General features: G+C 33.8%; 3 protein-coding genes and 1 long non-coding RNA gene across 4 annotated transcripts; all 4 read left to right on the top strand.

The window, feature by feature from the left end:
- Window positions 1-761: 761 nt before the first annotated feature.
- Window positions 762-1,674, top strand: LOC144571671 (E3 ubiquitin-protein ligase ATL31-like). The gene has a single exon (XM_078321019.1). The coding sequence runs from the start codon at window positions 993-995 to the stop codon at window positions 1,590-1,592; it is 600 nt and encodes a 199-aa protein (XP_078177145.1). The 5' UTR covers window positions 762-992; the 3' UTR covers window positions 1,593-1,674.
- Window positions 1,675-4,250: 2,576 nt separating this feature from the next.
- On the top strand, window positions 4,251-5,289 carry LOC144571588 (uncharacterized). Its single transcript, XR_013517535.1, has 2 exons — window positions 4,251-4,334; window positions 4,418-5,289. It is a non-coding gene; the product is annotated as an uncharacterized LOC144571588 (long non-coding RNA).
- A 5,925-nt stretch (window positions 5,290-11,214) lies between these two features.
- LOC144571960 (RING-H2 finger protein ATL51-like) lies at window positions 11,215-11,631 on the top strand. Its single transcript, XM_078321356.1, has one exon. It carries the CDS (start codon window positions 11,215-11,217, stop codon window positions 11,629-11,631), a length of 417 nt encoding a protein of 138 aa, XP_078177482.1.
- Window positions 11,632-14,324: 2,693 nt separating this feature from the next.
- LOC144571958 (RING-H2 finger protein ATL39-like) lies at window positions 14,325-14,771 on the top strand. The gene has a single exon (XM_078321352.1). It carries the CDS (start codon window positions 14,325-14,327, stop codon window positions 14,769-14,771), a length of 447 nt encoding a protein of 148 aa, XP_078177478.1.
- Window positions 14,772-24,297: the final 9,526 nt, after the last annotated feature.

Genomic DNA, 24,297 nt, shown 5'->3' with positions numbered 1-24,297 from the left:
GTTTTATATATATATATATATATATATATATATATATATGGAATGAATGTATCATAATAATTTGATATAGACTAAAAGTATTCTTATTTTTTATTTAAATTTGAGCACTGTCGCAATTGCTTTTCCAAACTTACGGTGGAGTTTGGACAGTTCACCATCGAAAGTTTGGTGCAAGTTATGTAAAGGAATTTTTTTTAGAAACCATGAATAAAAAAAAAAGATTTTTCAAACTTGATTGCTTTGTTTTTTACAAAAATCATAAGAACTGAGATGTCATTTCGGTCCCGATTTTTTTTTTTTTTACCAAATTGTCATTTTGGTCCTAGCTGTTTTCACATATTTCGAAAAAAAATCGGGACCGAAATGACATTTTAGTTCTTATGATTTTTGTAAAAAAAGAAGTAATATATCATGTTGGTTTCATAAAAATCATTTTTTTAATTATGGTATATAAAAAAAATTCTGTGTAAAGCATGCATGGAAAATAAATATTCATATATAGTGTTTTTTAATCAAAACAAACTCATTAATTTGTCAGTATATATGATATCCATTAATTGACATTTTTCTTACATTATAATAGTTATAACAGAAGGATTGGCCGAAATCTGATATATCTCACATCCGTAATCAACGAATTTAAAGAATAACCGTTCATAACTTGTTATTAGCTGAAGCTATATTTGAGCAGTCTAAAAATACTTTGAAATCAGAAAAACCACGTTGTATTGCTAAATATAAGCACCACTCGGTAGATTTTTTAGATATTTATCCATCTCCTGTAAAATAGCACCACAAAAACAACATATTTATCAACCAAATATTAACTAAAAACCTTTTGCCTTCTTTCCCCTAGCTTAGCTCCAATAAGAAATCAAGTTGCCATGGACAAGTTCTCAGCAGCAAAATCTAGTACTTCAACAGGGATAATTTAGATCAATTGTAATCCAAGAAAAGAGCAAATTGAAGAGCAAGAGAGCCGGACTTGAACAATGCCACTGACAATCCTCGATGACTATTTCAACCCGGCATTCTGGTGTGTTGCATCCTGTTGCGTTGGCTGGGTTGTCAGCACAATTGGCACTGCGGTGTTTGCAGTGTTAGGCATGTTTATCTACATGTACATCTTCTTGATGGCTCCTGTAATATTTCCTGTAGTCACCATGGTAGCTCTCCTATTCATAGCTCTAATTCTTGATTATAGAGATCACCTTCGCGAACCAATTATCGGAATCAATCCTGCTTTGAATAATGGCTCAGCAATTCCAGGCCAACCAAATGGACAGAGGATAACGCCTCCAGTGGTGCATGAACCGCCGATGGCGTCGAGGATAGCACTGCATCCAGCCGCAATAGCTAGACTCCCCACGTTCGGCTATGAGAAACAAGAGACGAGTGAAAGCATGCAATGCACAATCTGCCTTACTGCATTCGAGGAAGGGGAACAAGTGAAGCAGCTTCCTAGATGCTTCCATTTGTACCACCCGACGTGCATCGACCAGTGGCTGCGCCAGAATTACACCTGTCCCATATGCCGGGATAGTGCTAGGAAGGATCCGACTGGCGAACTAGTTATAATTGTTGATCATTGACAGTACATATTTTTCTCCCAAAAGATGACAATATTGTGTTTTTTTTTTCTTGATGAATGAAATTTTGTAGATATATTTTTCACCCATTGTTGTTAATGGCATGCTTTATTTAAAACAAGTCGTTTAATTAAAATTGAGAACCAACAATTAGTTTAATAGATTAGAACAACGCTCTCTAGGGCTGGCAAAAAAATTCGAGGTTCGTGATTCGATTCGGGTTTGATTCGGGTTTGATTCGAGTTTAATTCGATTCGAAATGGGTTCGAATTGAAACGAACCAAACCAGGTTCAGTTCGGAATTAATTCAAACCAAACTCAAACCTAGCCTGATTTGATCGAAATAGGTTCGTGATTTTTTTGTGGTTCGAATCTCATAAAATCACTGGCCATCCATTTACCTGATGAAATTAAATCAAAGATAGAGAGTTATAATTTAACTTAGCCGACACTCCCTCGCTTTCAAATCTCAATAACCTAGTTCTCTCTCCACCTCTCCCTAACTCACTCCCCCTCTAGCTCTAAAATATAGCCGACGCTCTCGGCGACTGGCTGTCACTCCTCTCTCCGGCCTAGATGACTGTCTCTCCTCTCTCTTCGGTCGTCTCTCATAGTTCATACCAGGAAAGCCGTCTCTGATGTATTTTTTCATGAATAATTTTTCAACTTAAAAACACTTATTTCATAGTTCATACCGGTAAAAGGAAGCCATGTGAATTTTGTTCCGCGAGAAAAAATTAATGTATAAACTACCGATATAACTAGGGCTGCTAAAAAATAATTTAGTTCGTGATTCGATTCGGGTTTGATTCGAAAAATGTGTAGTTCGCAATTAATTCAATTCGAAATGGATTCGGTTCGAAACGAATCAAACCAGGTTCGGTTCGAAATTAATTCAAACCAAACTCAAACTTAAGGTAAGTTCGGTTTGGTTCGGTTCGTTGCCACCCCTAACGTTCTCTGATTGTCAAAAATTGAAGTTAGAAAAAACGACTTATCTAAAATTTATCGTTCAACTAAACCAATATATGTGGAGGGGCATCCGGCTTAGTTGACGGACCATGAGTTAGCAAATGTCACAAACTAATCTCAACAATGGTCCCCATATCAGAAGACCTTTCTTTTCCGCATATTTTTTTTCTGGCGCGGACGAATTTTTCCACGGCGACTAGTGAATTTCTAAATCCACAGATCTGGTGGTCCGATCCTTTCGTCGAGAAAAAATTATCTATAGTGGAGATGGACTGGGTAGACGGGCCAGACTGTCAGGCCCTGTTAGTCACAGGCCGAAACTTATCCCAGCCCGTTTTAGATTTTTTTTTTCCGAATAAAATATTTCCAGCTAAAGATATACAGAATGTCAGAGGAAGTTGAGTTGGGCACGGAGCTTGGCAAATGGCAAGCCCGCCTTTGGCAGGTAGTCAAAGAGTTCCTATTCATTCGTACGATTAATCTAATGTTCAAGCATATCCTGTCCAATGAAATTTCCTGGTGGTCTCCGTATAAATACAAGTTAAAATACAATACGCGCATGGGGGAATTTAGAATTTTCCTCGGAAAGTAAAAATATAGAAAATCAGATTTAAATAGTTAATGAGTTCAAATTCATTAACTAATTGTATACTATATAAAAAATAATGTTTTAACTTATAATTTTCAATACTCTGATTTATAATTTATGATGTTCTAATTTATAATTTTAATTATCAATCATAATTAAAAAAAATATTTTAAATTTCCGAGTGGGACAAAAGAAATTCTAGGAAGGGACAAAGACGTTTGAAACCGATAGATAACTATTAAAATTCAAAACCCAGGAGGGCAACTGCACAAATTAGAATATATAATATAAGCTTTAGTGCTTCATCAATAAACAAAGAACAAATTTAAAAAAATTCTAATCAACAACCGGCTAGTAAGTAAATAAATCAAATATCTTAATTTCCACTAAATTAAGAGGAATGATAAATGAGCTCATTTCTTGTATCTCATATGTGTTGTTATTTCTATCGAAATTGTTTATACTTAATGATAAAAATATTTATATACCTTGTATTACTAAACAAAACAACAAAAATATCTCGGAATATGCCAGGTGAAAATAGTATAGATAAAATCGGGTCTGTACTTGATTTGTGTTCAAAAAATTAGATGTGAATATCCAATATCTAAATATCTGTATGAACATGGATATAAATATAGTTTTACGCTTTAGTTATCCGTATCCAAATAGTAGATATATACCATATAGTTTAATATATATTATGAAAAAAAAAATTATTCGTCGTTATAATAAAATATATATTATGAATTTTAGTATTTTTTTCAAATAAATATCCAATCTGTTCCGATCGATCTGTATCTGTATTCATATATGTATTTGTATCCGTCTAATATCCGATCTATATCCATATATTCTAAAAAAATATTAATATAATTTTACCAGTATCCGCTCCGTTTCTACCCCCATAGATTCAGTAGCTAGGTAAGATATATAATTGTTTATCATATTATATATCTATCATTAACTATATAATATATATAGCAGAGACATCACTGACGTTGATCCTAAACCTAATAAATATTTGTTTGTTGATAACGCAAGTTTTAGACTGTTGGTATATAAAACAGCCAATAATTTTTCGGCGAACATAAAAATCTGTTAAACATAAACAAAGGTGCTTATCTTTGACTTTCTCAATTGGAAGAGAAACCTCCCATGGCACTTTCATTGTACTTCAGCTAGTAGACATTTCATAATTGGAATATCAATCCACAAAATTCGTCTACCTGTGACTCTTCTTCCTTAAATAATACCTAGCTAGTAGACCTTTCATATTTTCATGCTTATCCATATTTTATCCCCAATTCTCCATCCAACTATCAAGCAAAACTTTGGATTAATCTTTTCAGTACTGTGCACTTTCAAATTATTCTGGATTCAGCAAAATTATGGGCGATAATTGCACAGTAATTCAGAAGTTCTGGTGTTCGGCATGCGTCATATGGCCCATATTCATATTTTTTGAGTACCGAGACCATTTTCATAGCTCATCATGGTCAGTTTTAATAATTCTGTTCGTTGGATTCTTACCGATGATGACTTTTCTTATCTCTGTTGCAAGACGTAAGTATCGGGATAGTCAGAGACATCGGCCAAGAGACCCCGATCCCCTGCCAATCCTCACACAGAGCATGATTGCAGCTGGACTTATTCCTCCTGAACCACGCGAACCGCCTCACACGAACCTGGTTCGTAATTCGAGTATTGGTTCCCTTGAAACATATGTGTACCAGAAAGAAGGAAAAGAGGAGGAAGACGATTGTGTTGTGTGTTTGGGCCAGTTGCAGCAAGGCGAGCTGGTGGTGAAGTTGCAGTTTTGTTCTCATTTCTTCCATGAGAAGTGCATCAACCCGTGGTTGCGACAGCACAAGACATGCCCTATTTGTAGGTCGAAGGTCAATCAAAAGGCAGCTGAATCATCCATGGTCAGGCATATTGCAGCAGTTGTTTAATTTCGATATTTTTTTTATATTGTAAGTATTTCATTATGAACGAGAAATAAACAATAGAGCTATAGTGGGTCCATTAATTTGCAAGATTGAAGGACAAGCAAGAGAAACAAAAAAAATATTAAAATTCAGGCTTGGGTCAACCTGAGTCTTCATGAAGGCTAATCAATATGAATTATTACATCGAGTGAAATTTTCATGTCTGAAAAACCACGTATAGTTTTGGTCCATTTGAGGATCAATGTAGCTTGGTTGATTTTTTTTTTTTTGAGAGAAGTGGCATTGCCACCGATTTCCATTAACATGAAAACCAAAGTTTTACAGAGTATCACCGGTACCTCTAAGATGTAACCGGACAAACCACAAAATTCTTACAAAAATACCCTATCATCGAATGCCCACAAAGAGACCAATATTATATCAGAACCTACAAACAACAAAACAGAAAAGCACACAAAACAAAATATAACAGCAAACTATAAAAGTAGAAAATAGCAGTTAAGACTCTCCATCTTCCATAGACGCCCAAGGCACCAACTGCAATTCATAGTTATCATCCAAAGCTGTCCCGCCTCCATTCGTAAGGATTGTAACCTGTGTATCCCCCATGGAAATAGCCCACGTTGTACCTAATAGGTCCTTCACATCACAAGGCATAATAAGCTTTAGTTGTGCAGTTAAATCTGATTTCTGTTGGGAAGCCCAAAAGAAAGCAAGTGAAATAATCTTTGAACCTAAAGCTTGAATATTTAAAATATTGCCATTACGAAACACAATTCTGTTGCGATCCAACCAAAGAGACCATAGAACTGCTCCACGTATCATTTCTACAAGATTAGCATCCTTCAATGGTATACAGTAATCAAGCTCCCATAACTGACCTACAATAGTACTATCAAACACAAAATTATTAAAAGTAGCTATCCAAGACCAAATTGAGTGTGCCACCGGACATGTTACGAAAAGATGATCAACTGACTCCAACTCAGGACAATAGACACATCGCTGATCGCCTTGCCAACCACGATTACCTAAATTAACCTTGGTCAAAACCCTGTTCTGCTTGAGAAGCCACAAAATTTTTTTTATTTTTAAAGGAATATGAGCTTTCCATATACCATCAAAACTATCACATAGTACCCCACCAAATTCTAACCATCTGTATAATGAATTGACAGTAAACTGACCATGCAAAGTCCATCGCCACCTAATCTGATCCAAATTATCTCCTAAAGGAAAATTATGAAATTGATTTACTAAGGAAACCCATTCCGTAAGAGATGAACCATTCAATTGTCTACAAAAATGAATAAAGATCCCATTATTACGAAACACCTGAGAAACCAAAATATTTCGATCATACACAAGCTGAAATAAATGAGGATAAGTATCAGCTAAAGGAATGTCACCTACCCATCGATCCAACCAAAATCGCACAACAGTACCTGATCCTATATTCCAATCAGAACTTACTCTCATAATTGGTATAAGTGTGAGAACAGCTTTCCATAAGGCGGACTTAATTCCTACCTCACCTGTGAACGAATGTTTATCAATTAAAATCCTTTTCCAAGTACCCTGTTCCCGAGACTCATAGAATCTCCACAACCATTTAGCAATCAAAGCCAAATTCATTTTATAGAGATCTAAAACACCAAGACCCCCATGTAGCTTGGTTGATTAAGCGCGGTAGTAAACAAAGTTGAGGAATAGTTGATCTCAGATAAGCAGGTAGAAAGTTTAATCGGCAACAGATGGGGTTTCAAACTAGTATGAAACTTAATCGATTGAATCTCTGGGAACAGTTGAGACATTGTACTTATGAGAATAAAGTCCCCTAATAAAAATTAGGTCCATAATTTTTTTTGAGAAAAAAATTAAGTCCATTGTTTATGTATTTGGCCTTCGTTATGTAGCTAAGACAGCTGATCTCATTCGTTAAGTGGCCAACAAAAAGTCAAGACTCAAGAGTATTTTTGCAGTCTCAGTATTACTACCTTCAACTTCAATTTCTAATCCTAATGCTCACGAAGAGTACTATTAGACTGGTACAAACCTCCTTGTTATATAAATGCTGATTGGTACTGGTTTGTGCTGCTGCTGAATATAAAATTTTGATAGTTCTGCTGTGTCCATCAGCTATTGCATCTGAAACAAAGGAGGTTTGTACCAGTCTAATAGTACTGCAACCAGACACCGGACACTAAACTGCCGATCAAGAACCCAGTTCTGCATCCAGATACCGAACACTAAACCAAATCAAATTGTGACTACTGTGACCAATATCTCCAAAACAGACTGAGAAAATCGCCTCATCCATTTATTTCGTTCTTCTGGGCAGCCTTCTCCATTTACATGTGAATTGCTGCTTTTAAAAATGCGGTCTTGTCGTGTGTGTGCAAAGGTGGGAGATCTTTTGGGAATTCATTTTGAGTATTAAATAATTTCAAAACCTCATCAAAATTGCACGAATCATTCCGATAAAAGACCGTATTGAAGAATACTTCCTGGCACCTAAGAGCTACACAGCATCACACCGGAACAGGGCTAGGAGATGAAATATTTGTCCAAAATTGATCCACAAAAGGCCTTATTAGCAAAGAATAGTTCAAAGAAGAGTATGAGGTTAATAAAATGATATATTTGTCAATTTAGTTTTTAAAATAATTAAACAAATGTTAAATAAATAAAAGGGGATAGCAAAAAATGAATGTTAAGTTTTTACGGGAATATTGAATATTATGATGTTTTGACGAGAAAATTGGCTATTTTGAAAGTTAATATGGACACACTAGAAATTCTCCCTTCTTAATAAAATGGATTAAATCACATTTTTATTGTAGAGCTTGTACTACACAGCGAAGTGATAGAAGATGCAACCTCCACTGACACAGAATTGGAAAACAAAAATCAGAAATTAAGTTTGTGGATAAGTCTTATTGGAAACCATAACTATTTTTATTAATTAAATGGTCCATCATAAATCTGATATTTTATAGATAGATGAATTGGCTCAGTAGGATCATCTTGAAATTTTCCAATATACATGCATTATTTAGGTCAATATATTAAGAGGTCATGCACTCATGCTATGATCTATATAAAGTGGATTAGTTATATTAATAGATGAGTGCTATGAGAGAAACTTAGAGATTAAAAGAGAAGAAAAAATTTAAGTATTACATGATAGTTTATTCCAATTTTCATATTTTATAATTCCAATATTTCTTAAATAATACATTCTGTTTTCTTGAAAGTACATTTTCTCAGATAATCGTCAAAGATCATTTTTTGTCTTCCTGCTACTTTGACATTTTAATTTACAGTGAAATTTTTCATGATAAGTTCTTTCAAGCGTTAATTTAATTTAGTCTGACAATTCGCTGTTTGGAGAATTTGCCAATTCTTCAAAATTAATTAGCATTGACTCTGTTTAACAAAAGAACATATGGAACTGCTGGAGTGGTGGTCTGATTGTCTTTTATTTTCTTTCCCTTACTTTCACAACACCTGTATATAATTTTCTTCAATTCTTTTCTTACCAAAAGGGGGACAAGAAATTAAGTTCAAGTTGATTTCATACAATTGAGAAAGGTACCAAACATGATCGACTGTTCAGGCTGCTATTTTTGGTTTCCTTTTCTTCTTGGTTGAATGCTGAACGTCATTGGATTGAGTATGTCTTCGCCTCATAAGATGCCGGTACTATTTTGGATGTCTGCTTTGGCCCCTGTAGGCATCCCGGTATGTTTTCTTGTTCTAAACCTGACTCTGATACCAAATCACACGGTTCGGTCATGGAGATTCACAAGGATACAAGCTAATTCAACTAAATATCACTTAAGAGGAGCAAAACTTAACCCAACAGTGGATAGGAGGAGATAAACTCAACTCAAACAATAAAATTCGTATATATTAATTCGTTGTTTTACAAAATAAATATGACTTCTCTTATAGCCTTACAATGACCTCCAAAAGTCATCTAAACATTAATACAACTTCAACTATTTTTTATCCTGCCAAAATACTCTTAATTATCTTCCTCGAAACCCGAAAACACAGCTAGATACATATGGAAATAAATACTCTTTGACTCTAATTAAAACATACTCTTTGACTCTTAATTATCTTCCTAGAAACCGAAAACACAGCTAGATACATCTGGAAATAAATACTCTTTGACTCTAATTAAAACATACTCAAAACTCATAGCTAATTAATTAATAACAAGCTGACTCAAAACAGATTAATTGTCTTGACACACCTGTTTGATCATGATATGCTCTGAATTGTGACAAATGTATTACATAAATGTTGTAGAGCTTGTTGTCAGCTTTTCACAAAATTTTGGATCACCTAAATCGGAGTTCGTATGAAGAACCGATGACCAAAATACTAAAGACAAGCCAGTCATTGCAATGCTGGACGGATAAAATTGTTACTGCTAGAAACATTCAGTTTTAGTTTAGCAACTAGTTGTTCTCAAGACCCGTTGAAGCGTCCCATATGACATGTCAATGAATGATAAGGCCTATCTGCTTCAAAGTATCATAACGGTGCAATTCGGGCAGTGTCATATCTTTACAACAAAGAAGCTGTTGATGAAGGTGGCCTTGTTTGTTCAATTTGCAAGAATATGTTTGAAAAAAGGGATATCGTGCTTCAATTGCCGCTGTGCATGCATTCTTACCATTAGGAGTGTATCGAGGCATGGTTGCAAAGAAACCTGACATGTCCCGTCTGTAGATGCAGAGTAGACATGCATGGAAGTTCCAAGAGACATCGCTCTTACTATTGAGTAGTGAATAGCTAGGAACCTTTTTCTTTCTATTTTCATCCTTAATTGTAAATATGAATGTAGAGTTATCATTCATAATTTTTATCCTTTGTGATTTGAGTTTTAAGGAATTGAGAGGCAAGATAAAAATCAAAATCAAAATTTAAAGGAAATTTAATTTGATTTTAGCTAATCAATTAATTACATACGATTAAACAAGATCAACGAGACTCGCATATAGAATCGAATATGAAAATTTTCTAATATTCGTTGTTTAATCTATAATTAATTTATAATCATCATCAAAATTTTATTAACTTCCTAGCAAAGTTTTTATTAGCACTTTTAGTTTTACAAACTTTCTTGGTCTAACATGTTACAAAAATTTGTCTTCTAATTTTTTTATAAACATTATGTTTGTAAATTTAATTTGATAATTCGTAGTTTTATGTTTCATTAACAAAATCTTATACAACCTAAATTATTACATCTAATTGATTAAAAAATTTATTTAGTTGAAATTTTTGATAGTTAGTTTAATTTATTGAATTAAAATGTTCTTATTATAACCTTCTCTTTCTTATATTATTTATTGTCCAAATGTTTCTAGTTCCTCCCATGCTTTGATCAACTAAATTTGATTTCAGTTACTAGTAATAATTTTAAAACTGCTCATTTAGGTAATTTCGTTAATTAAATTTTATTTCGTTAAATCTTAGTATAATTTCCCTTTCAAAATTTACAAATTTTTTAATTAGTTCAGATTTTATCATCAATAATTTGTTTAAATTTAATACTAATCATTGTTTATAATTATTTAACAATGATTAACTTTACGGGTTATAACAAAAAACAGCCAATAATTTTTCGGCGAACACAACGAAATTAAATCTGTTAAACAAAAACGAAGGTGCTTATCTTTGACTTTCTCAATTGGAAGAAAAACCTCCCATGGCACTTTCATTAATTGTACTTCAGCCAGTAGACATTTCATACTTGGAATATCAATCCACAAAATTCGTCTACCTATGACTCGTCTTCCTTAGAAAATACCTAGCTAGTAGACCTTTCATATTTTCATGCTTGTCCATATTTTATCCCCAATTCTCCATCCAACTATCAAGCAAAACTTTGGATTAATTCTTTTCAATACTGTGCACTTTCAATTATTCTCGAATCAGCAAAATTATGGGCCATAATTGGACAGCAATTCAGAAATTCTGGTGTTCGTCATGTGTCATATGGCTCATATTCATATTTGTCCAGTACCGAGACCAATTTCAGAGTTCAGCATGGTCAGTTTTAATAATTCTGTTCATTGGATTCTTACCGATGATGACTTTTCTTATCTCTGTTGCAAGAAGTAAGTATCAGGATAGTCAGAGGCATCGGCCAAGAGACCCCGATCCCCTGCCAATCCTCACACAGAGCATGATTGCAGCTGGACTGATTCCTCCTGAACCACGCGAACCGCCTCACACAAACCTGGTTCGTAATTCGAGTATTGGTTCCCTTGAAACATATGTGTACCAGAAAGAAGGAAAAGAGGAGGAAGACGATTGTGTTGTGTGTTTGGGCCAGTTGCAGCAAGGCGAGCTGGTGGTGAAGTTGCAGTTTTGTTCTCATTTCTTCCATGAGAAGTGCATCAACCCGTGGTTGCGACAGCACAAGACATGCCCTATTTGTAGGTCGAAGGTCAATCAAAAGGCAGCTGAATCATCCATGGTCAGGCATATTGCAGCAATTGTTTAATTTCGATATTTTTTTATATTGTAAGTATTTCATTATGAACGAGAAATAAATAATAGAGCTATAGTGGGTCCATTAATTTGCAAGATTGAAGGACAAGCAAGAGAAACAAAAAAACAAAAGATTAAAATTCAGGCTTGGGTCATCCTGAGTCTTCATGAAGGCTAATCAATATGAATTGTTAAATCGAGTGAAATTCTCATGTAGGAAAAGCCACGTATAGTTTTGGTCCATTTGAGGATCAATGTAGCTTGGTTGATTAAGCGCGGTAGTAAACAAAGTTGAGGAATAGTTGATCTCAGATAAGCAGGTAGAAAGTTTAATCGGCAACAGATGGGGTTTCAAACTAGTATGAAACTTAATCGATTGAATCTCTGGGAACAGTTGAGACATTGTACTTATGAGAATAAAGTCCCCTAATAAAAATTAGGTCCATAATTTTTTTTGAGAAAAAAATTAAGTCCATTGTTTATGTATTTGGCCTTCGTTATGTAGCTAAGACAGCTGATCTCATTCGTTAAGTGGCCAACAAAAAGTCAAGACTCAAAGAGTATTTTTGCAGTCTCAGTATTTCTACCTTCAACTTTAATCTCTAATCCTAATTCTCACCAAGAGTACTATTAGACTGGTACAAACCTCCTTGTTATAAATGCTGACTGGTACTGGTTTGTGCTGCTGCCGAATATAAAGTTTTGATAGTTCTGCTGTATCCATCAGCTATTGCATCTGAAACAAAGCTGGTTAAGGTTAATAGATGGAGAATTGGTTGGATGCTTTGGAAAATGGTTATACATAGAGAGATACGGTCTGTTTATGTTATCCTTAAATTGGCAATGACTCAGCTGTAGTAACTTTATCTGTCAGAAAACGTGTTTGTCATTTAAAAGCAAAATTATGATTCAATCATTGATTCCGTTTACAATCTGAACCACTCACAAACAGTATCTTTGTCAGAAAAATCTTTGAGAGCTTCTTCGGGATAACCATGGTATTTTGGTGGTATGGCATCGGCCGATATATCTGTGTATGAGCTATATTGTAGTTCAGATTTTCTACACAGGTATGAGGTTAGATCTCATGAAAAACAACCGCTCCGGGCTCGCCCACTAATTAAGTAGTCCTACACATTGGCACTCTGTACAAGTAAATCAGAAAAATATGACTGTTCATTTTTAATTTTTTTATACAGAGTTTGGACGTGTGTCAGCTCTTCTTTTATGGTAAAGCCGATTTTGGATCAGGCAATTGTTAGCAGGCGTCAAAGAACAATAGTGCAGAAAGGGGAGTTGGCTGTCGGTTACAACATTCTGTTTTCCCTTTTTCTAATTAGCCGTCTATTTTGGGTATATTATTCAAAATTTGAATGATGTACCAGAGATTCAATTCATTTCAATCAAGCTATCTGGCTGCAATGCTGCATTAAGACGTTTTTGTAATAGAAGAATTTCTAGTATACCTATATAAACTTTCAAAATATCCAATTTCTCAATCAAAAGACCATTATATCCAATATCCCCATAAGATATTTCATTCTTCTGGGAAGCCTTCTCCATTTACATGTGAATTGCAGCTTTTAACAATGCGGTCTTGTCGTGTGTGTGCAAAGGTGGGAGATCTTTTGGGAAGTCATTTTGAGTATTAAATAATTTCAAAACCTCATCAAAATAAATTGCACGAATCATTCCAATAAAAGACCGTATTGAAGCATACTTCCTGGCACCATAAGAGCTACACAGAATCACACCGGAAGAAGGAGAAGAAATATTTGTCCAAAATGGATCCACAAAAGGCCTTATTAGCAAAGAATAGTTAAAAGAACAGTATGAGGTTAAATAAAATAATATATTTGTCAATTTAGTTTTTAAAATAATAATAAAATATTAAATAAATAAAAGAGGATAGAAAAAAGAATGTTAAGTTTTTACGGGAATATTGGATATATATTATGATGTTTTGATGAGGAAATTGGCTATTTTGAAAGTTAATATGGACACACTAGAAATTCTCCCTTCTTAATAAAATGGATTAAATCACATATTTATTGTAGAGCTTGTATTACACAGGGAAGTGATAGAAGATGCAACCTCCACTGACACAGAATTGAAAAACAAAAATAAGAAATTAAGTTTGTGAATAAGTCTTATTGGAAACCGTAACTATTTTTTTATTAATCAAATGGTCAATTATAAATCTAATATTTTATAGATAGATGAATTGGCTCACTAGGATCATCTTGAAATGTTCTAATTATATATTCTTTTTTCTTGAAAGTACATTTTCTCAGATAATCGTCAAAGACCATTTTTGTCTTCCTGCTACGTTGTCATTATAATTTACAGTAAATTTTTCCTTGACAAGGTCCTTCAAGCGTTAATTTAATTTAGTCTGACAGTTGGAGAATTTGCCAATTCTTCAAAATTAATTAGCATTGACTCTGTTTAACAAAAGAACATATGGAACTGCCGGAGCCTGATTGTCTTTTATTTTCTTTCCCTTACTTTCACAACAGTTGTATATAATTTTCTTCAATTCTTTTCTTACCAAAAGGGGGACAGTGAAATTAAGTTCAAGTTGATTTCATACAATTGAAAAAGGTACCAAACATGGTCGACTGTTCAGGCTTTTATTTTTGGTTTCCTTTTCTTCTTGGTTGGATGCTGAACATCATTGGACTGTGTATATCTTCGCCTCATAAGATGCCGATACTATTTTGGATGTCTGTTCTAGCCCCTATAGGCATCCCGGTATGTTTTCTTGTCCTAAAATTTATTATTGATATACTATACGGACTTGATCGTCATCCAAACGGAAACCAAGCTACCGCAACTGTTGCCACTGTCACAGGGCCAACTCTACAAGCTGAGTTGCGTGAACCACCAAACACTGATGGGGCACACTCATTTCAAATCGCATCCCTTCCGACATATCTTTACAACAATGAAGCTGTTGAAGGTGGCCTTGTTTGTCCAATTTGCAAGGATCCGTTTGAAAAAAGGGATATCGTGCTTCAATTGCCGCTGTGCATTCATTCTTACCATAAGGAGTGTATCGAGGCATGGTTGCAAAGAAACCTGACATGTCCCGTCTGTAGATGCAGAGTAGACATGGAAGTTCCAAGAGACATCGCTCTTACTATTGACTAGTGAATAGCTAGCTAGGTACCTTTTTCTTTCTATTTTCATCCGTAATTGTAAATATGAATGAAAACTAGATTTTTTATCCTTTGTGATTTGAGTTTTAAGGAATTGAGATGCAAGATAAAAATAGAAATCAACTGTGCTCATCGTAGCAAATGGAAACTATAAACAAAATGAAGTATAAGAACTACTTGTATCCATAATGACGTTGTTAATTTAACAATAACTTCTCAGATGGAACTCATCAGGAGACATTTGCAGGAAACTGTTGAGGGGGATACATGGAATTCCCCCTAAAATTAAACTTGAGTTAATTTCAAATACTATACTTTACTACCGCTGTAAATAATTTTATTTCAATTTTACCGATGCACATGCATGAGGTGCTCTAATAATCACCTCACACAAACTCATTCTAAAGGAAATTTTTTGAGTTAATGAATCTCAACTGATTTTAAACGGAGTTAATTTGGCTTCTGCCTAAAATATAGTGTGGATCTAGTTCATACGAATTTTAAAATAGATCGGATGGTATCTCAAAAGATTCCCTTTTGAGTTAAAATGCAGAGGATACGATCGAATTCCCATTAAAGGCCACTATATTCAGTCTGGATGTTTATAATCCAATGACATCTATAGCCATTTTTTTTTTTTTTTTTTTTTGCCAATGAACTTGGACTCATATTAATAAATGTTAAGGTGGGCGAGTCGTTGTCACAAATTATATAGTTTAAGAAATAATATCAAATTAGAAGTTCAAGAATGATATTAAATCAATATTTTCTTTAGTGTGGCATCAACTCAATTGAAAATTTTGCTAGTACTCCAATTTTGTTGCTAAATAATATTCCACCCCTAAATGAAAAAAAATCCATATCTTTCACGATGAGTAAATATAGTGAGTATTACTAAATACATAAACATTATTTTTATTTAGCTTGGCTTTCAAATATTTTGTAGCTTCATTTCTGAATAGTGGAAGATTTTTTTAACATAGAATTATTCGTAGTGAAGTCAGCATCTATTTTTTTTTTAAAATGTGTGTATCACTTCATAGTTCATATAGAGGCGAGTCTCATCATTATTTGTACTTGGTTTATTATTTGAATAAATGCAAGATATGTACTTCATCTGGAAACTGAGGTTTTGCTTTAGCAAAATTTGAGCAAAACGACGGAGAATCATCTCATGTATACTGTCACTGCTATCACTATTGGATTTTTACAATGAGTTTGGCGTAAATTTCAACAAAATTTCGAGAGACTGGTATGAATTCAACAAAATTTTGTCAAAAGCAAGCTATCGTATGTATAGTGCGGTCAAAGGTGTCAATCCAATTTCAGTCGAACATGTACTTTTTTAGCAATTTTTTTTTTATTACGAGTGAAGCCATGGTACCATGTATATAGTGTGTATAGTGTGGATTGGTCTGTATTTTAAATTAATATTTTTGTTTTAAAATTTAAATAGTCAATTTGAACTGTTTCATATGATTTTTATATGATAATATATTTGCGGAATAAATTGTATATTTTATATTATTTTTTACTTAAATAGGTAGAATCTTTCTACTTTTAAATGATTTAGAATTTTTAGATCAAGTCATTATTTACCTATCTAAAAACATAGTAAAAAATGTAAAAAATAGTGTAAATTTTGATATATAATTACATTTTTATGTGAATATCATGTTGAACGGTTAAAATTATATATTTGAATTTTGAAAATAAAGACATTAATTTATAGTACGGACTAATCCTCATTATACATAGTACAATAGCCTCATATTATTATTATTATTATTATTATTATTATTATTATTATTATTATTATTATTATTGTCGGTACACAATTATCAATGAACCACTGAATGGAGTCGGTTACTAGATGAATAATAGGGGCGATAATGGATCCCCTTGCCGAAGGCATGTTGTATAACAACCTCGTTAAATTGAAGGGCAGAAAGGGGAGGAGAAAGAAGAAAGAAGAGAGTAAAAGAGATGAACTCGCTATATAAACTCGGTCAAATATATTTGTCATCTCCAAATCAAAATGTAGAGGATTTCATTTATGGTATATAATTTTAATCAGACGGTCTAAATTGAGTAATTACTAATAACACACACCGGTTGATGTGAATCTCAATAATTAATGACATTAGATACGGATGACCATCGTATATCCTAGGGGTGTCAATGGGTACGATACGGGTAAACGGGTGTCGTTGACACCCCTAGGCAATCTATATCCGCTCCTCTTCTGACGCATAAAGTTCATTATTACAGACTTACAATACCATTCTCTTTTTGATAGCCAGTTAATTAATGTGCGTCCTTACTTTTTGCAGTAAACAGACAAGGTCAGGTTAATTAATGCAACAAGCAAAACATCTACAGTTGCCGGAGAAATATCCCTTGTTATCCCTTATTGATGCGAAGGATGTTGTGTGAGTTGGTGACAAAACAAAACACTTTTTAATAAGGCTAAATATTTGTTGTGTGTTCCAATTTGTTTGTATGTTTGTTATTTATTTTTATTTTTTGAGTAAATTTTGAAGCAAGTAAACCTTCTTGGTCAAGTGTGTTCCAATATTACTTCAATTCATTTATCTGGAATGACGAAAATCTCCTCTCATATCTTCTTTCCTCAAATGGATAATCTTCTTGGTATTTTTTTTTTTTTTTTGAATAAAGGTTGAAGTAGTAAACTAGGAATTTTAATTGTTATCAAGTCACGTGATGGATGGATTTGACAGAAATTTTTACATGGAAATGTGCCAAGATGTTTTGTTTTATTCTATCATTTGTAGATAATAAAGTACTTCATTTCTCTGGCATGAATAATGTATATACTCTTTAGCAAAAAAATAATAATAAATAAATAAATAATGTATATACTCGTTTCTGTGAAATGCGAACGCACGCACTCAAAAAGAAATAAAAAATAAAAAAATCATTTTCCCATATATTTAGAACTAATTAAATGGGCCCAGCCCAAAATCGAATTGAATTAATTTTGACTAAAGAGAAGTTTGAGTATCTTCTTGAACTCCAAGGAAACTTAACAAAGAGAACTCTGATTAGGGCTACTTTTCTTTTCGGCCTTTCATTCCCGACGCCCAAATTAAACAGGGCCGAAGTCTTATGATACGCCACAAGTCCATTTGGTCTGAAGTTGGTTGTAATTCTACCTCTCTGTGTCGAATGCATCACGTGGGAGATCTGAACCGTTTATGTTTGGTTCGGTTCGGATCTGATTCAAGCTGCCTCTCAAGATTTGTGTATCGAATTTGTTAGGTTATCTAGGAAATATTTTGGGAGATATTGCAAGCTGCTGGGATCAAGATTTGTATATCAAATTTTTTAGGATATCTAGGAAATATTTTGGGAGATATTTAGAATTTACAGAAAGATTTGTTAGGCGATATGCTAGGCTGTAAATTGAGGGATAATGGATATATATAGGTGTTGGTTGTAATCAGAAAAACAACAACAGAAAAAAATCTTTGAATTTATCAGACTAGAGGAGGATGACTATCTCCTCGTGTCATCTCTAGACGAGTAAACGCTATGAACAAGAACAAGGTAAAATTTCTGTTATATGAATTTTTGCAGGTGCAATCCCCAAATTGTGCATGTGAGTAGTTTGACAATATGCTTGAGAGGAGCCCCTTTTCTCCTGGTCACATGACTAAGTACCCAACTCCTCTCTGCATTCCCTCGTTACAAGGTACAGTAACCAGATTTCCCTTTTATCAGATGTACCAGTAAATGTGGTCATACTACCATCACCTGGGCGCCACATTAAATCAATCATGACCTCATCCTAGTCATTCTAAATAGCTGAAATAAATAGTCCAAAGCAATGTATGATTATGGGTCTGATGAATTTGAGGAATTCATGGAATGATAAATTCAGGAAGAAAAGATGAGACTGTACTGGTTGCAAGAAAGGATCTCATAAAAGTTAATATGGTTCCTCACCACCCATCAATGCATAGAGTTCTTCGACGGATCCTTACTCTCGATGGTGAAAAACTTATTGATTGTGAATCCATATTGATCAATTTACAGTGAGGAATAGAAAAAATAAGCGGAAAATGAACAATAATACAATATCTAGCTTATATCAGGACTTGATAAAGTGCCTAAGGGCCCTACCCTGGTGCCCAAACTCCAGTGTGTCATCTATGTGCATCATCCATCTGGATCTGATTATGGCCTCACTAATTTGGATGTAGTTTTTCAAGCCTCTTTAGGTACATTGTTACCTATGTATGTCTATATATCGTTCTTTAGTCTTTGCATTAACTGTGCCAACTAGCATCATCATCAGTGTCTATGTTCAAGTGGGCCCCTGGATCCACTTGACACTTTTGTGGGCTTGGAGTCGCAAGCAAATGATGCTGATGTGGACCTAAGATGATGGCCAATGCAGTCGAGATTGTGTTGCAAAGCTTCATCGACTACAGACAACAAATGGTAGGTCAACAAACACAATAAGATGAACAACAACACTGGTTATTGGATGTCCATTTTGAGTTTATGGCAATAGTCTACTTGGCTAATTTGATGTATACAGAGAGGAGGTTCAATTAGGCTGGGATTAATAGCTGCGCCAAAAATATTGGGAACAACTACTTAGTGTATGTCTTTGGTAACACGAACACCAGAACAAATAGTGGGCCTTTGGTTGCCTGTTGAGCAACATGAACCTTGTAAGAGAAACCTTGAATTTCCTCAATTAATTTGCGTTTGCAGTAGAGTTAGAATGATTGTTATTTTAAATTAGAAGTAAACCAAAATGTTCAAAAGAAAGGAGCACCACTCGGGTGTTTCTTTACAAAAAAAAACAGCTCCACCGCACTGTTGATTCCATGGAGGAAGAAAATGAGTTTATCCACCGAACCGTTGGTACGGTGGACCTATTTCTAAAATACCTTGTTAAAATTGTAGAAATAGGTCCACCCTAGCTACCAATAGTTCAGTGGACAAAACCAATTTCTTCCTCCACCGTACCAACGGTTCGGTGGAGCTATTTTTTGTAAAAATCATCCAGTCGATGCTCCTTTCATTTGAACATTTATCTTTAATTCTAAATAAATAAATAAATATTATATACAGTTAAGAACTTAAGATGTGTCTCTGTTGGTGTTATATATTTAGTTTGTTTCAACTCTTTGATATAATATTTTAGCCTTTAGAGTCCTTGAATAACAGAAGCAGAGTGCATCCAAATTATAATTCTAATGAAACACATAACAAGATGGAGCAATTGGCTTATTTAGTTCTAGTACTTTTTAACCATAAAAAAAAAATAAAGTTCTAGTACTTTTTTTTCTCTTTATTTAATCTAAATAAAAAAAACCTTTTTGGTACTATATCATTATGAGGTGACTCAGACTAGACTTTCTTCAGCATGACTGTTGTCATTAATTAAATTATTGTATGACATATCAAAGTATGTTTTCTTTTCCGCTTCTCCTTAAGAGTAATTTATATGGAACATCAGTTCTAGAGGGTTGTTCTAGAGGTTTTTGTTGGATTAATGCTTCTGTAACTGGACATCAGTTCTAGTAAGGTTGCTTCCAAAACAACTATCAGTAACTGGATTTATTATTAAAATAACATTGAGATTTAGTGCTTGTATTCATCATAATATTATAATCCTTCTTGTCAATCACATAACTTGTGAAGTTGTGAAGTGAAGGCTCAGTGTGAGATCTTGTCTGGTTGACATATATATAATAAAATAATGAGGAAGGTTCCCTTCTAAATATAAGTATCAAATCATAAAGTTCCGTAATCTTCATTTCAATCATAATCTTTCTTGGGCTGACATGCTCTTTTATGCATGTCGACAGAAACTGATCAAAATCCAACGTTGTATGAAAGATGTTGTTTCGCCATGGTTTCATCCTTAGGCTGGGTTATGCTCATCATTGGTTTGTGCTTCTCAAGTCACGACCAGCAGCCAATCCTGTTTTGGCTCTTGGTCTGTGCTCCAATTCTCATGATTGCCTACATCAACTTGATAGTCTCATCAATCAACATTATAGCCATCTCAATATACCAGTCATTTCTCGGGAATCGTCAACTACTGCTACTGATATTACAGGGAACAAAGGCAATGCTACGACATTGTTTTGTAACAAGCATAATGTCTGATGAAACAACAATCGATGACTCAGCATGGACGCAAGAATCAGGAGATCCTCCTGTTACTAATATATCGCTTGGGTGCATTTTTGGTCTCCTTCCAACATACCGGTACCAGAAAGAGGCAACTGATGATGGGCCAATGTGCTGCATCTGCAAGGAGGTTTTCCAACCAGGCGATAGTATTATGCAACTACCAGTCTGTTCACATATCTTACATGGGACTTGTGGCTCAAAATGGTTGCAAATGAGCATGACATGTCCGATTTGTAGATCTAGAGTCGATACTTACATGGATAAATGTGTAAACTGAAACAGTACTAGAACAATTTTTATTTCATGTTTTTAGTTTCTTTCCTTTTCTAATTTATTGCCATGTTTAACCAAAAAAATTCATTGTACTTGGACTATGATCCATGTTAAACAGTTATAGCCTTGTACTGCTCATCTTTGCAATTTCTAGTTTAGCCTCTAAAATCCGGTTCCTTTTTCAATCGAGACAAACCTGATGAAATTGAACATTCATACATTATTTCTCTCTAGTAAATATTTCATGAAGGTTTTTATCGCCTTCTTTTAAACACTTATTCCAGAAGTTTGTGTTCCTACAAGTATTTAAAGAGGATATTCTTTTTCCTTCAAAGAAGTATGAGAAAGTATGGTTAGTTTTTCCTAGTTTGACTTAAATAACAACTAATTATTTTAACAAGATAAATATATAGTTCTAGAAAAAAAAAACGAAGTTAAGCATACAATTAAAAGAAATAGAAACGTGAAAGAAAAATTAGTTCTTGATGATTCTCATATTTTTGTCGGTACGGAATTGAGGGTTCCAATGCCGGAAATAAATCTTCTGCGATTCTAAAGGATCGCAGGGTTCTGCGATTCCAACACTAACCATTGATATGTTTTGAGATTCGTGTACAAAAACTAATTTCTTTTGAGATTCGTGCATTTCAATAAATGACCAGTTGGGATTAGAATCACAGGAATCCTGCGATCCTTTGGAATCGCAGCAGATTTATTTGCTCCAGTGCCTCATCTCCTCATACCTCAGTGATACCTCGAAATTCTCCTTCCTTGGATTTGTGTCAAGATCTGTGCGGATCTAAGTTGCTCGATGAATTATTTTTGTTCTTTTTCCTCTCCATGGAGGGAAGAGGTCTTTTTATTTTATTTCATTGTTGTAAGTTGTAACAGTAATGGACTTTTATCTCAAGCTCGAGTTTGGGAGCCTCTTCCAATTTTTCAAAAAAAAAAAAAAAAATAGAGTACATCTCAGCGGGACCTATATATGCGTGTTTATCTCAACAGATAAAATAATTCAGTTTACGAAAGGATTTATTTTTTTCAATTCTCAAAAATGTTTGTTCCATGTTTTTTTTTTTCGTTTTTTGAAGGTTAGAGAGCTGACGTTTGTTCCATCTTTTAGAACAGAGAAAAGAGGTTTGCTTGCAATAAATAAGGTTTGATTGCAACACTTAACCAATTCAATAATTTCATATAATTATGATCATGTTCTACTGTTCCAACTCAATTTCACTATTTATTTATTATTTTATTTTTTAAAAGCAATTTCAGTATTTAACTCATCCTTTTCTCCCTTTCTCTCTCAAACAAGCCCTTAGCAAATCAAACACTGCTGGATTGAAAGGATTAATTAAATAAAATAAGCATAATATCCATTTAAAAAATTACAACAACAACACGCTTAGAACTCTAATTCCCTTAATTATCTCTGCATTTGCCATCAGCCTATTCATGCCTCAATAATTCTACTTTTTTTTCCATCGATAGGAAACTTCCAATTTTAAGATTAGAAGAAAATGACATCTCATAAATAAAATTCACACAATGAGTTTGGCTAGTATAACATCAGTGTCATTTCAGTCTATATAACACTAACTCTAAAACATATCAAATCGACTTCGAACGACTAATCCAAACCGTTCAAACCAATTTACATTATGTGTGATGCGTTTACATACAAAATTTTTATATTTTCGAGTTATTTTAGTATCAAATCAAGCGGAAAGAATATTGAAAAATTAATGTATTAAAATTAACTTAAAAACGCACATATTTGACCGCTTGACTTAATACTAAATAAATTTAAAAAGTTATAAATTTTGCATGTAAACGCACAACTAATGAAGTAGATCGGTTTGAACGGTTTGGATTTACCGTTTGAAGTCGATTTGGTAGGTTTTAGCATTGTTCCAGCTATTACATTCAAACAAGACTTCTGTTACCATTTATTCTAACATTGTAATTGCCTCTATGATTTGCCTCCCAAATTACACCTTCCGGCCAAATTAAGGACAAAGAAGTTTCCTAGGAAACAAGAGATAAGTTTGCTACTTCTTAAAAAGAAATAACACGACTCATGCATTGTCATGATATCGATCACATAATTTCAAATTAGGATCCCTTGAATCCAACATATTTCTTGCTAGCTAGCTCTAGAAGAAATTCATCTTTTTTTTACTCGAAAATTACAGGCTTAGGCTATACACATTTCTTTAAATTGACTGCTTTGATAGTAGCTAGGGGTGTAAACGGATCAGATATTATCCGATTTTATCCATATTTGAATCCGAAAAGTTACCTAAATTATCCAATCCGTATCCGTATTCGAGACTATCTGTATCCGAAAAATTATAACGGATAAGGATACAGTAAGACTTTTAATTATCCGTATTCGACCGTTTACACTTTTAAATCACAACAAATGTGCTATATGTTCTGAAATTGATTTATTAAATTGCATATTGTACCAATAATTTATTATATTGCATATAGATATATATTTTGATGAACAATATAACACTATGACATAATTAGTAACTAATATTTTAATAATATAATAGATGTTTTGCAACCAAGAAGCTAATTATGAAAAATATATGTATCCGTCCAATATCCGATCCGTATCCGAGACTATCCGTATCCAAAAAAATTATAACGGATACGAATATAGTAAGACTACTATCCGATCCGTATCCGACCGTTTACACCCCTATCTGATAGTGATGTAACCCAGCTTCTTGATAGTCATTATCAAGTTTAAAAAAAAAAAAAAAAAAGATAGTGATGTAATCCATACAGGAGTTAGGCTAATATGACACTAGTGTTATATCAAACTAAATAACACCACATTTTAAACCCTTAGATCTGCTTTAAGATTCGTACAAAATGAAGTGCTTGAACAATAAAAGCGGATAGTACGAATCTTAAAGCAGATCTAAGGGTTTAAGATGTGGTGTTATTTAGTTTGATATAACACTAGTGTCATATTAGCCTAACTCTCCATACAGATTCGAGTTATATAAATGTTACTGAAAACACACATGCTCTACTCTATAACCTTCTCC

Source organism: Carex rostrata, chromosome 19 (genome assembly GCF_964058835.1).
Source record: "Carex rostrata chromosome 19, lpCarRost1.2, whole genome shotgun sequence".
In the NCBI taxonomy this organism is placed as follows: domain Eukaryota; kingdom Viridiplantae; phylum Streptophyta; class Magnoliopsida; order Poales; family Cyperaceae; genus Carex; species Carex rostrata.
Note: the sequence above shows the minus strand (reverse complement) of the source record. Positions and strands in the feature narration are given on the sequence as shown.

Bases quoted from the DNA above. Each gene is read 5' to 3' on its own strand.
- LOC144571671 (XM_078321019.1), top strand. From the start codon at position 993: ATGCCACTGACAATCCTCGATGACTATTTCAACCCGGCATTCTGGTGT.
- LOC144571958 (XM_078321352.1), top strand. From the start codon at position 14,325: ATGCCGATACTATTTTGGATGTCTGTTCTAGCCCCTATAGGCATCCCG.
- LOC144571960 (XM_078321356.1), top strand. From the start codon at position 11,215: ATGACTTTTCTTATCTCTGTTGCAAGAAGTAAGTATCAGGATAGTCAG.